This window comes from Podarcis muralis, chromosome 4 (assembly GCF_964188315.1).
Source record: "Podarcis muralis chromosome 4, rPodMur119.hap1.1, whole genome shotgun sequence".
NCBI lineage: Eukaryota > Metazoa > Chordata > Lepidosauria > Squamata > Lacertidae > Podarcis > Podarcis muralis.
Window position 1 is genome coordinate 15,444,630 of NC_135658.1, and position 12,504 is coordinate 15,457,133.

The 12,504-nt window shown below is 45.4% G+C and overlaps 1 protein-coding gene across 5 annotated transcripts in view; it reads right to left on the minus strand.

Moving 5' to 3' along the window:
• GRM5 (glutamate metabotropic receptor 5) overlaps positions 1–12,504 on the minus strand; it is a 259,730-nt gene that overhangs the window by 7,449 nt on the left and 239,777 nt on the right. For 3 of the 5 annotated variants that reach the window (XM_028726024.2, XM_028726025.2, XM_028726028.2), the window contains one exon: positions 6,121–6,216. The exons of the other annotated variants lie outside the window; for them this stretch is intronic. In XM_028726024.2, the coding sequence (XP_028581857.2) occupies positions 6,121–6,216 (96 nt within the window). Of the gene's footprint in view, positions 1–6,120; positions 6,217–12,504 lie in introns of those variants that run through there. 5 annotated transcript variants of the gene reach the window in all.

Genomic DNA, 12,504 nt, shown 5'->3' on the forward strand with positions numbered 1-12,504 from the left:
CTCCCCTGGTCTCCTCGCTGGCCCAAATAGGACTAATTTAGCCAGCTAGCCCTGGTGATCATCTAATGTTTATTGGATGGATTTCCCGCCTAAATTGATTTTTGAATTGAATTGAATTTATTGTTATTGTACATTTTATACTGTATTTTATGCTGTTTTTTGTTGCATCAATTAAGTGTTTTAAATTTGTTGTTAGCTGTCCTGAGCCCGGTTTTCTGAACCAGGGAGGGCGGGTTAAATAAATAATTTATTATTATTATTATTATTATTATTATTATTATTATTATTATTATAACAATCCTCTGCTTAAAATACCTCCATCAAAGGTCTAGAGAACCCTGTTGAGGTGTTAGGCCTGAACAGGAAATAGGAACATTAGTAGGAGGCAGGAGACCAAAGGCCCAACTAGTCCAGCACCCTTTTGTCGAAGGAGCCTGTAAGAATCCCTCAGCAGTTTTCCCCCCACTTGTGCCCCCCAGAAACTGGTATTCAGAGCCTTATTGCCTCCAACAGTGTACAGAGTAGATAGCCATGATGGCTATTGATAGCCATATCCTCTGTTGATTTGCCTAATCTTCTTCTAAAGTTGGTGACCATCACTACTTCCTGTGCGAGCAAATCAGCAGTGTTATGCAAATCAGCAGTGTTGTGCAATTCACTGGCGCCCGGTGTGCATGTGCACATGCAACGGGTGGGACCAGGCACTGGGTATGCAGGGTAAACGAAATCCTGCCACACCTTCACTGCTGCCACTGGGTGGGCGTAGGGCACGGAGGGTTCATGGGGCTGTGCTGCACCACTCTGCCTGTCCGCCTGCCTATGTGTGCATCCCCCCAACACTAACCAGGCGGCCATTCAGTGAGGGGCCGGGGGTGCTGTGGCTCTGGGACCCAGAGATCCCCAATGACAGGCACCTGGGGCTATGGCCTCCTCATAGGGGAGTTACTGCAGCCCCTTGATCATTTGGGTTGCCTTTTTCGGAACATTTACTTACTCTGCAATATCCCTTTTGATATGGAGCAGCCGCAATTGTACAAAACGCCCCTACCTCTGCATGCCCCGAATTTTCTATGTTGAATGAGGAAGGTCTGAAGGGGACCTCTGCTCGTGTTTGCTTGAACATGAGTAGAAGTCTCCATGAGATTGAGAACCCTTCTTTTTCAGGGTTCCGGATCACACAGGGCTTCTACTCAACGTTAAAGCAAACTAGAGTAGTAGGTAGTCCTCTTCTTACCTTCAGTAGAAGGAAGGCTGAGATCAGAGATGGGGTGGTCTGGAGCTCACATGGATGTTGTGGAAGGGGATGAGTGAGTAGGACTCCATGCCTCCTCTTAGCACCCATATTTCCTGTTCAGGCATTGCACCCAAAGAGAACTTAGATGCTCCTCCTTCTCTGGATTCTAGGTGTTAGAATGGACCATGCAAACCAATTTGGGCTTCAAAAGTTGGAAGCTGCGTCATGGCCATGTTGCTTACAATGATACCCTGGGAAAAGTCAATGCATCAGCTCAAACAGTAACAGGAGGCTGGCAACATCATGTTCACTGAGCTGGAAAGGTGGTTTCTCCCAAGCAATTTTCTTCCACGGAAAAGGAGCTGGAGAAAACCACAAAATGGGAGCTGTTGCACAAACATGAAACATTTTTATGTGCATGATGTTAGTTGTTTGCAAGGCACTTTTATATTTGAGCAACAATCAGTCACAAGCCGCCCACTAATAGCTTTCACTTCCATCATCTAAAATCAATTATGTGATGGGATGTTTTATGAGGCTGTCAAAACATCGATGCCTTGGTAGCGCGGCTATGACTTTGGCTTAAAATTACCGACTTAATTAAATGCAACAAATAAGAAACGTATATCTGTCTCGCAACAGCTTGCATGAGGGTTTGTCTCTGTGATGATAAGTCAACCAATCTCAATGCCTTAAATCTGGGGCAGGGAACCTACAGCCCTCCAGATGTTTGTGGGCTACGGACTCTCCTCATCCCTGAACATTGATCTTGCTGGCTGGAGCTGATGGGAGCAGGAATCCGTCACCATCCAGGGAGTTAAAGGTCCTTCATCCCTGCCATGATTTATCCCCATGTTGGCACAGACAGAAAATAACTAGAACAACACAAGTTAAATATCTGTGCCTACATGAAAAGAGAAAATGGTTTCTGCTCTTCTAGCCTCCATTCCTTCTGTTGTCACGTCCATTACTGGGTTTTATCGACATTCATATGATGAAGACTTGGACTTTCCCAAAAGGCAGATGTGGGGAATCTTTGGTTTTCCAGTTGTTGTAGTACCCATCATTCAGTACCCATCATTCGCCCATACTGTACCCATCATTCGCTGGGCACTAGCCATGCTTGCTGGGGTTGATGGGAACTGTAGTCCAGCAGCATCTGAAAAGTCAAAAGTTCCCTAAACCTGACCTAAGGAATTGTGGAAACAATTGTTTTATTGGCTGCAGTGTTTATTTATCTTCTTGGTCTACACTGTGCAAGGCAAGGGAAGTACAGGATTGGTTGCCAAAGACCACTGTGCCAAGCCTGTGTTATCGGTGCAAAACATGAGCATTAATCCAAAGCAGGGCTGGCCGATATCTGGTTTTCAACATCGTGATATATCACCAGCTAAACATTGTGATATATCATGATGGTTGAAATAAGGATGGAGCTATGTAGAGGCATTGGATGGCTTCACAGTTATCCCCTCTGCAGGAGGCAGTGGAGAGTTGAGCCAGCAGAGTCAACAGGGGCTGCAGGAATTGAGAGAAGCATTGGCTGTCTTCACAGTTTCCCCCACGTTTAATTTTTTGCATAGCACATGTGCACGCACACACCGTGATTCACGTTATTCAATTATGAAACCGATATGACAATATGGACTTCAAACCTGTTTTGGATGATATATTGCCCAGCCCGAATTCAAAGACATAAACAAGTTTCATATTCCAAACAGTCTCACAGCACACACTCACTTGTCATACAGTTGACATGGTAAGGTCATGCATCAATGCATCAATGCTCCAAAGCACTGTTGCAGATTCACCACACCAAGACTGACATGTCTGTGGCCCGCAGAGGAAAGCGGAATTCTCCCACCAGATATGCATATCTAAAATTCTCTCTTGAGATTGCTGGTAGACCTTTGCTCTACCTGTGAGACTTCTGTACCAAAATTCCTTGGAAGTAAAGCCCCATTGATTTCAGGCGCATTTACCTCCATGCAAGTAGAAACGCCCTCGGCCTGTTTAATAAGATTTAAGCTAACAAATGTAGGGCATCTTCCTCAAGAGCGTGCTGTCTCTCAGCTCTACTGAAATGAAATTCATCATGCTATAGAATGAACATTGGCTCTTCACTGGAGGGAAAATATACAGGACAAAGATTGCATACACTGTGGGGAAGCAGCCCCCTCCCCGCTGTCAACAGGCTAAAACGGCATATGAGTAATTGATATTTGCATGCACTTTTCTTCCCCACCAATTTGCTTCTTGTTCTTCAACTGAATTGCTGTTCTTTTTCCAGAACAGATCAATCAAGTTAGAAATGGGCACAGCCAAGACAAGAGAGAGAAAAAGAGGGAAGAGAGAGAGATGGAGGGGGCACAGAGAGAGAGAGAGAATGCCACACGGAGAGGTTGACAAACAAACAGAAGCTGTGGATCAATCCTGAGCAGATGTGTGAACACAATCGACCACTGCTGACATCATTGAAGCCCAACGAGGGAATAAAAAGACAGAACAGCAGGGATTAAATTGATGACCTGAACAACTCAAGAGATCGCCATGGAAGGAACACCCGGGAGTCCATTAAAAAGGATTGTTATTCATTTTGAATGATGCTTTGTAGATTATCCAAATGCTTTAGGAGAAGGTTGACTTTCGTATTTTTTTTTTGTGGGGACACACACTGTTTTCCATTCTGAAATCCTGTCCACAATTTGTCACCGAGGTGGTCAGGCTCTAAAATAATGATGGAGACATGTCGCCGTAAGAACTTGATAGTGATGGAGAACTATCATTCAGGCATATTTGGGACATTAGATGTATCACCCAGAGAGGAATGTCAACACTAAAATGGGAAATTCCTTTATCTCTTACGGTTTTAGCAACCAAGTTTATATTCCTTGTAAGTGACACTGTAAACTTTTTACTTCATCTTGATTAAAAGTTGGTTCAGCTGTCAGATGAGATTGCTCTAGGGATCTGGATTTGCCTCTTCATTATTCCTGGCTAAAATGACAAATTCTACCATCTCTGGTCAGAATCTAATTTTTCACAGTGTCACGGATATTACACTATACTGTAGATGCTTTAATTTTTCTGGAATGGCTACTATCTCCAAATAAAGAACAGATCATATTTTATTTTAACAAAATCAAGTCATACCCAAATGAGGATGGTCCGTGAGAAATAATTAAGAAGTTGACATTGTAAATAATTAAGTATAGTAATTTTTTGAAGGGAGTACACAGCCCTAAAGTGAGCTTCAGAAGAATTTTGGGTAACTGATTTCAATTTTATTCAGAAGGCAGAATGGTTTGTTTTCACAAACATAGGAAGAATGTTGGGTCATTAATGTTCATGGCTACAGGTTTATCTCACATTTGGTGAAAGCTCAATTTATCATCCAAGGTCATAAAGGCACTTAAAGTTTTGTTTATCAGTTGATGGTCAATAAATTTTGGGTTAAGAGACATGTCAATGTGATAAGCTAAATATATGGATGGAATGATAGTTGTAAAAGTTGATGTATTCATATTACAGCTGTCAAAAGGAAATTTAGAGCTTGCCATATCTGGAAGAAATATGCGTGTCTCCAAGTTTATGCTGATGAAGAATTTTTAGGGAAAGTAATTTAGCAAGAATGAATAAATGTCCTTTGTGCATGTTAAAGTTGCTGGGGGGAAAGCTTAGAAACAAAATAGATTGGACTGTGAATATAATTTATGAGCCAGTGACAAGTTAGCTTCACAGGAGATTCTCAAAAACAGGATAAATATCATCCGAACTACTAGCTCCCTGCCATCTGAAACTCACTTGCCTGCTCCTGGGCTGGCAGCATCTGACAAGAACTTGTAAGACCTGGAAAATTAGAAGAAGAAAAATCCTTCCCTATTTTGAAGGCAGGTTCACCTTCGAATGCGAACTGAATCACATTTCTCTCCCCTTCTCTTGGCTGAAGAGTCCTTCATTGCTTGCATCTCATCCCATACAAGAGAAAGATTCATAAGTGCAGATGCATGTGGTGGACATAAGTAGGACTCTATACCGGAGGCCAGGTGAGAGATTTTGGGAGGTAGGATTGAGCTCCCCAAGCTGCTTATTAATTTTCTTTGTTTATTGTCTCCATGCTCAGTGCAGTACAGAGTCCTTCAGTGGCGATCTCTGGGTTTGTTCAGACATCCTTTAAGCTCTTGGCATGCATTTTGTAGTGCTGTCATTGTCGACTATGCATGCCTGAGAGTACTTCAGTAATGCCAAGAGTGCCCCAGGAAGCCCTTGTCCGATCATTACAATGCACCACTGGTATTAAAATAAAAAGGATAAAGCCAGTGGCACATTTGTAACAAATTCACCATGTGCGTAGCCCACAGCAACACATGCCAGAGACCGATGCTGATGATTCTTTGCCAGCTGGGCTAGGCCAAGTACATACCAGCAGGGGGGATGTTTTGTTGCAAAGAGTCTCCTTTTTGGCGGCAAAAGAACGAATCGCGGACAAAACGGTTCCCGTCACTGAGAAAGACAGTGTCCGTCTTGCAGCTAGGGTTGCCAGCTTCTGTTTAAGCTGACCTTTCTTTGCTCCTTGATCAACAAACATGAGGCGGTAACACTTCCATTCTCCATGCAGTTGCCCCCTTCACCTGCTGTAGATCAAGCTGTTGCTACAGACTCAAGAGGAGACCAGGTTGGCTTAGCAACCCTGTTTTGCAGGTTCCGACAACATACAAGGAAACAAGGAGCGGTGGTGTCCGAGCTTCTACAGACATATCGTATGGGATGTACAGCGCTGACACATTGAGGAGGTGGGTTACAATGTCTCTCGAGATGCTCCTCCAACTGACAGACATCTCACACGGCCTGGGAAAGGAGGGGGTTGCGGCGCTCATGCTTTTGCTTACCTGCTCATGGTTGCTCTCCCACCATTTCCCATACTCCCTTTGGGAGTGAAACATTCTATTTCCGACTTGTGCTGGGCCAGCTTCCTGCCTTTGTACCTAACACATCAGGACGAGGACAGGAGCAACAAAAACAGAGAGAAGTGACCATGTGCTCGGGAGTCACCCTGTCGTACGGCGGCTGTGCAAAGGGAGGGAGAGGAAGGCACATGCGCATATCACCGTGAGCCTCCCAAAGGCCTCTTCTGCCATAGACCTTACAGCCCTAAGTGTGGACCACTTGGTTCCTTTGGCGTGTGTCTGTGTGTTTGGCAAACAGGATCCAAAATGCCAGCCCTTTTACCATGTGATATATGCTTAGGAACCCCACCCCAAGCAAGGGGGAATGGAAAGATTGGGAGGAGAAAATCAGCCTCTCTTGGGGTGCATGTGCTGATTGAAGCAGCTACCAGGAGTGCAGGGGATTATTCCACATGCGGACATGGGATTCCACCTTGGAAAGTGTAGACAAGGATAGGGAAGCTGTGGACCTTCAGATGCTGTTGGAACCCAGCCCCCTCCAGCCCCAGCCAGCATGGCCAATGGTCAGGGATGGTGGAAGTTGCAGTTTGGCAACATCTGGAGGGTCAAAGTTTCCCCATCCTTGGTGTGGGCTATGTTCAGCATCTGCTGGTGGTATTCCATTTCTTTCATTAAATCCTGTTAGTACTCAGTATCATTATTTAAGTGCCCTCATTGGCAGCATCTAAATAAAAAGGCAAAGGTACCCCTGCCCATACGGGCCAGTCTTGACAGACTCTAGGGTTGTGCGCTCATCTCACTCTAGAGGCCAGGGGGCCAGCGCTGTCCGCAGACACTTCCGGGTCACGTGGCCAGCGTGACAAGCTGCATCTGGCGAGCCAGCGCAGCACACGGAACGCCGTTTACCTTCCCGCTGGTAAGCGGTCCCTATTTATCTACTTGCACCCGGGGGTGCTTTCGAACTGCTAGGTTGGCAGGCGCTGGGACCGAGCGACGGGAGCGCACCCCGCCGCGGGGATTCGAACCGCCGACCTTTCGATCGGCAAGTCCTAGGTGCTGAGGCTTTAACCCACAGCGCCACCCGCGTCCCTAGCATCTAAATAACAAAATATAATAGGGATCCCATTTACTGGCCATCAGTTAATGTGTGGGGAAAAGCCAAAAGGAGCAGGAAACCCATAGGTGAGAATTGAGTTAGTGTTGCAGGAAAATAATATCGGTACCGCCGGTGCTTGTATTGTGCTTTGGGGAGCAAAATTGTGGGGGACTATGGGTGTGGTGGGAGAGATAGCTGTAACACACTCATTGAGAGGAGGAGTAGCTTCCCAGATATGGTTCCAACTCCCATCATCACTGACCACTGGCTATACTGGCTGGGAATGATGGGAGTTGGGAGTCAAACAGCATCTAGAGGGGCACAGGTCCTCCATCTCTGATCTAGTGCGTCCAAAACAACTGGCTTCTCAGCTCCAAATATACCCAGAGCAGCCAAAACGGAGCAGCGAGATTCAGAACGCACGTCAAAGTGGCATTTGTGATGTAGCTGGAGCATCGATTAATATCTCTGACCAATTACTGATTCCACCAAAGCAGTGTTCTGTGCAAGGTTGTGCCGAGATTGCAGGTTATAAATGAGAACCATGCAGGGTAGACAGAGAGATAATATGCATACGTACTAACTCAAGTCGGGGTTCCTAAATGAATGAAAAAGCTGAGGCACTTTGGCTGCAGTTGAAACCACTGAAAGATACAAAGGAAGTCAAATTGGATCACCGGAGTCCTCTTCCCGAGACAAAGGAGCCTTCCTTCGCTCATATTGGGAGGGAAAGAAAAGCGCCCAAGAGGAAGAAAGGAACCAAGAAAAAATTACAGATCATGCCCTAGGGAGGGGAAAATCCACAAAAGGACACCATGACATCTTGATACTGAATGCAGTGTGAACCTCTGTAAGCATAGTGCTGTTTTGGATCATCACCACAAGGGCAAAATTTATTCTCTCCTTCAAGGGTGGGAATCTGTGGCCCTCCAGATGTTTTTAGTCATTCCCCGGGGAGGAACTGCAGAGTGTAGAGGGGAGGAGAAGAGAAAGATTGCTTGCATGAGCTGCCTTTCGCTCACTGCACACATTGAATACAACCCACAGAAAAACCACATGATACCACCTCCAGTAATCTATTTCTGACATCCAGTGGATTCATTCTAGCCAGGGATTAGAGCAGAAAATTAGGGGGAAATTCTGGTGATCCTCTGGCTATTGCTGGACTACAGCTCCCATCATGCCTGCTGGCTGGGTATGCTGGAGTGGCTGATGGGAGCCGGAGTCCAACAGCAGCCCCAGGGCCCCAGGTTCTCTGTCTGTGGAATAGAAAGCATGTCCACTACAAACAGGTTTAGCCACCATTCCCTCTCCCTAGTGAACTCTGGGCATTGTGGTTGTACGAGAAGGATGAGGGATCCTGAACAGAGAATGTTTGGCACTCACACCAAATTGCGGCTCCCCAAAGTCTATGCAATAGATGGTATAAGTTTGAAGTGCAGGTATACTCTTAGCATTACAATGGGATATGGCTATTATCAATAAAAACCAAAGAGTGAAATACATAATTCTACTTTGGGTGCAAGCCTCAAAACATGTGTAGCAGTAACTGGTGCATGAAAACCATAGATTTGTCGTTCCAAGAAGGAGAGGAGGGCAGGAAAACCATAATTCTGCTATGATGGAATGGCTCTGCTTCTCAAACCAGACTTCCTTGCCATGAAATTGTAGAATTCTGAAGTCCATGTAGACTGGGATGAGGAAATCCTGTAGATTTGAATTCATTATTTAAAAGCTGCAATTCATGACTATACTCTGTTGTCATGTTTGTTGATAAAACTTAATAAACACAATGGAAAACAAAACCTGCAGAGGCTTTGGGGCAGAGACTCAAAGTATGTTCTTCAGTACCCGAAAAACACTTTGCAATACATATGTGGGCACCATAATAACAATTCTTTAGCCCAGGCATGTATCAAATGAGTCAGTGGGGGATATGTAATTGGAACATGGAAGCTGAGAGAGGGGACAGGCAGCATGCCTCTGAATATCAGTTGCTGGAAATAAAAAATGAAGAGTGTCTGTTGCACTCAGGTACTGCTTTCAGGCTTCCCGTAGACAACTGGTTGTCCACTGTGATAATAAGTTCTTAAGTTTTTAAAAGCAAGCACGTTGCACTGGTAGTAATTAAAAGAGGAGTTATTGATGTGCACCACTGCCAGACCTATCCATAGGACCTTCTCATTTTATCTCTGTGGTCTGTGTAAACCCTTGGGGTGCCAAACTCTGTAGCGCAAGGTCTCAGCATCCAAAGACCCCTAGAACTGAGTGTCAGGATTGCAGGTGAGAATTGCCGGCTGGTGTGCAAACTTCACACATCACAACAACTGAATTGTTCAAGTTTGTAAATGCAAATCACATTTCAATTTAAAACCTTCCTCTCAGGCTAGCTTTCTCCTCCTCCTCCTCCTCCTCCTTCTGAAATCTCATTTTGAATCCTTTCAATAATATCTATTTAATATCTAGGGTTATCTATGTAACGTGGCAGTTTCATAACTGTATCATTAACCCCCCCCCAAAAGCATTTGTAGTTTGGGTCAAGGGTATTGACAATTCCATAGGAAATCCTTAGAGAATCTCTCAGAAGCACAACTAATAAAGCCATTTTAATTCTGTGGTGTTGATATGCCCCAAGATAATTCTCTTTGAAGAAGAACATCAAATTCTATTCCCCCCAAGGAAGGCTTTAAATTAAAATGCACGGGTTGTGGTTTGCAGAGTGCTTACAAATAAGTCCATGCCTCCGTGAGCAAAGTAAATGTGTAGCTCTGTTGTACCTGCCTTATGGACACCATTGGAACACCTTGGTCAGTATTGTTTACAGTGACTGGCCGTGGCTCTCCAGAATTCCGGACAGGGAATCCTACCTGGAGAACCCAATGGACATTTGCTCTGATTCAGCAGTAAATATTGAGGGTTTTTTCTAGGGGAAAGCAGTGGGGCAAGGACAAGACTGGATGAGGCCTGAGCTGTGGCCTTTCCCCATGGGGAACCCTGCACAACCAGGGGTCCTGATTGTGTGGAGCACCTACACATGCACAACTGTCACTGGTAAGTGATTCATAGCGCCATAAAAAGGTAAAGGTACCCCTGCCCGTACGGGCCAGTCTTGACAGACTCTAGGGTTGTGCGCCCATCTCACTCAAGAGGCCGGGGGCCAGCGCTGTCCGGAGACACTTCCGGGTCACGTGGCCAGCGTGACATCGCTGCTCTGGCGAGCCAGAGCCGCACACGGAAACGCCGTTTACCTTCCCGCTAGTAAGCGGTCCCTATTTATCTACTTGCACTCGGAGGTGCTTTCAAACTGCTAGGTTGGCAGGCGCTGGGACCGAGCAACGGGAGCGCACCCCACCGCGGGGATTCGAACTGCCGACCTTTCGATCGGCAAGCCCTAGGCGCTGAGGCTTTTACCCACAGCGCCACCCGCGTCCCTGCCATAATTGCCCCTTAATTAGTCAACTTCTGCTGCCTGCAAAAGGGGAGGGATGGATGGATGGATGGAGCTACTCTCCTTGCCTTTATTTTATAGTGAAATACCAGTATTGCATTATAAAAGGAGGGGGGGGGGGGGAGAGAGTTAAGCAAGGGGAAAACAGTAATTAAAGCCTTTCTGCCAGGGGAAATTAATCTCCCAGCCATTCTGAACAGGAAGCAGCAGATCTGTTGACAGTTCTGCTTTTGGTTAAAATCACAGTAGCCTCTCAAAGGCTCAGCAGTCTTCTGATTTAGCTTCATGGAGACACCATAGGACCACATGTCATACGACAATTAGAAGGGTAAGGCTTCCTGCTCTCACTTGGAAGTATCGTGGGACAGAAATGGCACCTAAGGGCCACACATCTCCGTACCTGTCTGTGCCTTTCACCTCCTCCCTGACACCTGTGCTACCATCCTAAGAATAGGGCAGCCCAATTGTGGTTGGGGGTGGACTATGAAGTTCTGGTGTTTTGAACATAATGCTATATGCATAGATATTAATAGAGGAATTGAGGTAAATGCACAGTGAGCGGTGATTGGATGAGCCTTTGAAAGGGAGTTTGAACGCTGATGCTGAGTCAACCTTGAGAGTGGAGTCAGGGAATAGGTGACTGATGGCGTGGAAGTTGATGGTGGATGAGAAGCAGACTTGGACTTTTAAATAGGATCTGTTTCATAGCAGCCATTGCAATAAAGTAATGTGTTTAGCTTAGATAAGAGGAGACTGAGAGCCGATATGGCAGCCATCTTCAAATATCTAAAAGGCCAACATATGGAAGACAGAGCAAGCTTGTTTTCTTGTGTTGGGGGGGGGGGCGGTAAGGACCTGAATCAATAGCTTCAAGTTACAAGAAAAAGAGACTCCTTTCTTGGACATACATCAGGAATAACTTTCTTGGATAAACATCAGGAAGAACTTTCTGGTGGCAAGAGCTGTTTGACAGTGGAACAGACTCCCTTGGGAGGCGGCAGAGTTTTTTCAGCAAATCAAGAAAGCTTTAATAAAAATATAAAAAATAAAATAGAAATAGAAATAGCAAAGGTTGGTTGTCTATCTGTTGTGGATGCTTTCATTGAGATTTCTGCATTGCTGGGGCTTGGACATAGATGACCCCCAGGCTCCCTTCCAACGTACAATTCTACGATATGAGATAAAGAAAGTTGGGTGTACACCAAGGAATCCTAATAATAATAATAATAATAATAATAATAATAATAATAATAATAATTTATTTATACCCCGCCCATCTGGCTGGGTTTCCCCAGCCACTCTGGGCGGCTTCCAACAGAATATTAAAATGCAATAACCTATTAAACATTAAAAGCTTCCCTAAACAGGGCTGCCTTCAGATGTCTTCGAAAAGTCTGGTAGTTGTTTTTCTCTTTGACATCTGGTGGGAGGGCGTTCCACAGGGCAGGTGCCACTACCAAGAAGGCCCTCTGCCTGGTTCCCTGTAACTTGGCTTCTTGCAGCGAGGGAACCACTAGAAGGCCCTCGGAGCTGGACCTCAGTGTCTGGGCTGAACAATGGGGGTGGAAACGTTCCTTCAGGTATACTGGACCGAGGCCATTTAGGGCTTTAAAGGTCAGCACCAACACTTTGAATTGTGCTCGGAAATGTACTCATTTATTGTTTCTGTTTAATAAATCAATTGCATCGCACCACATGCCTCATATTTGGTTACACCGGGGTGGAGTATTCCGATAAATATTATCTGTGGAGGCAGCAGGGAGGTTATGTAAACACCCATCCAGAACTCATCTCAGAGCTAAGAGTGGGAAGGTGGTATAGA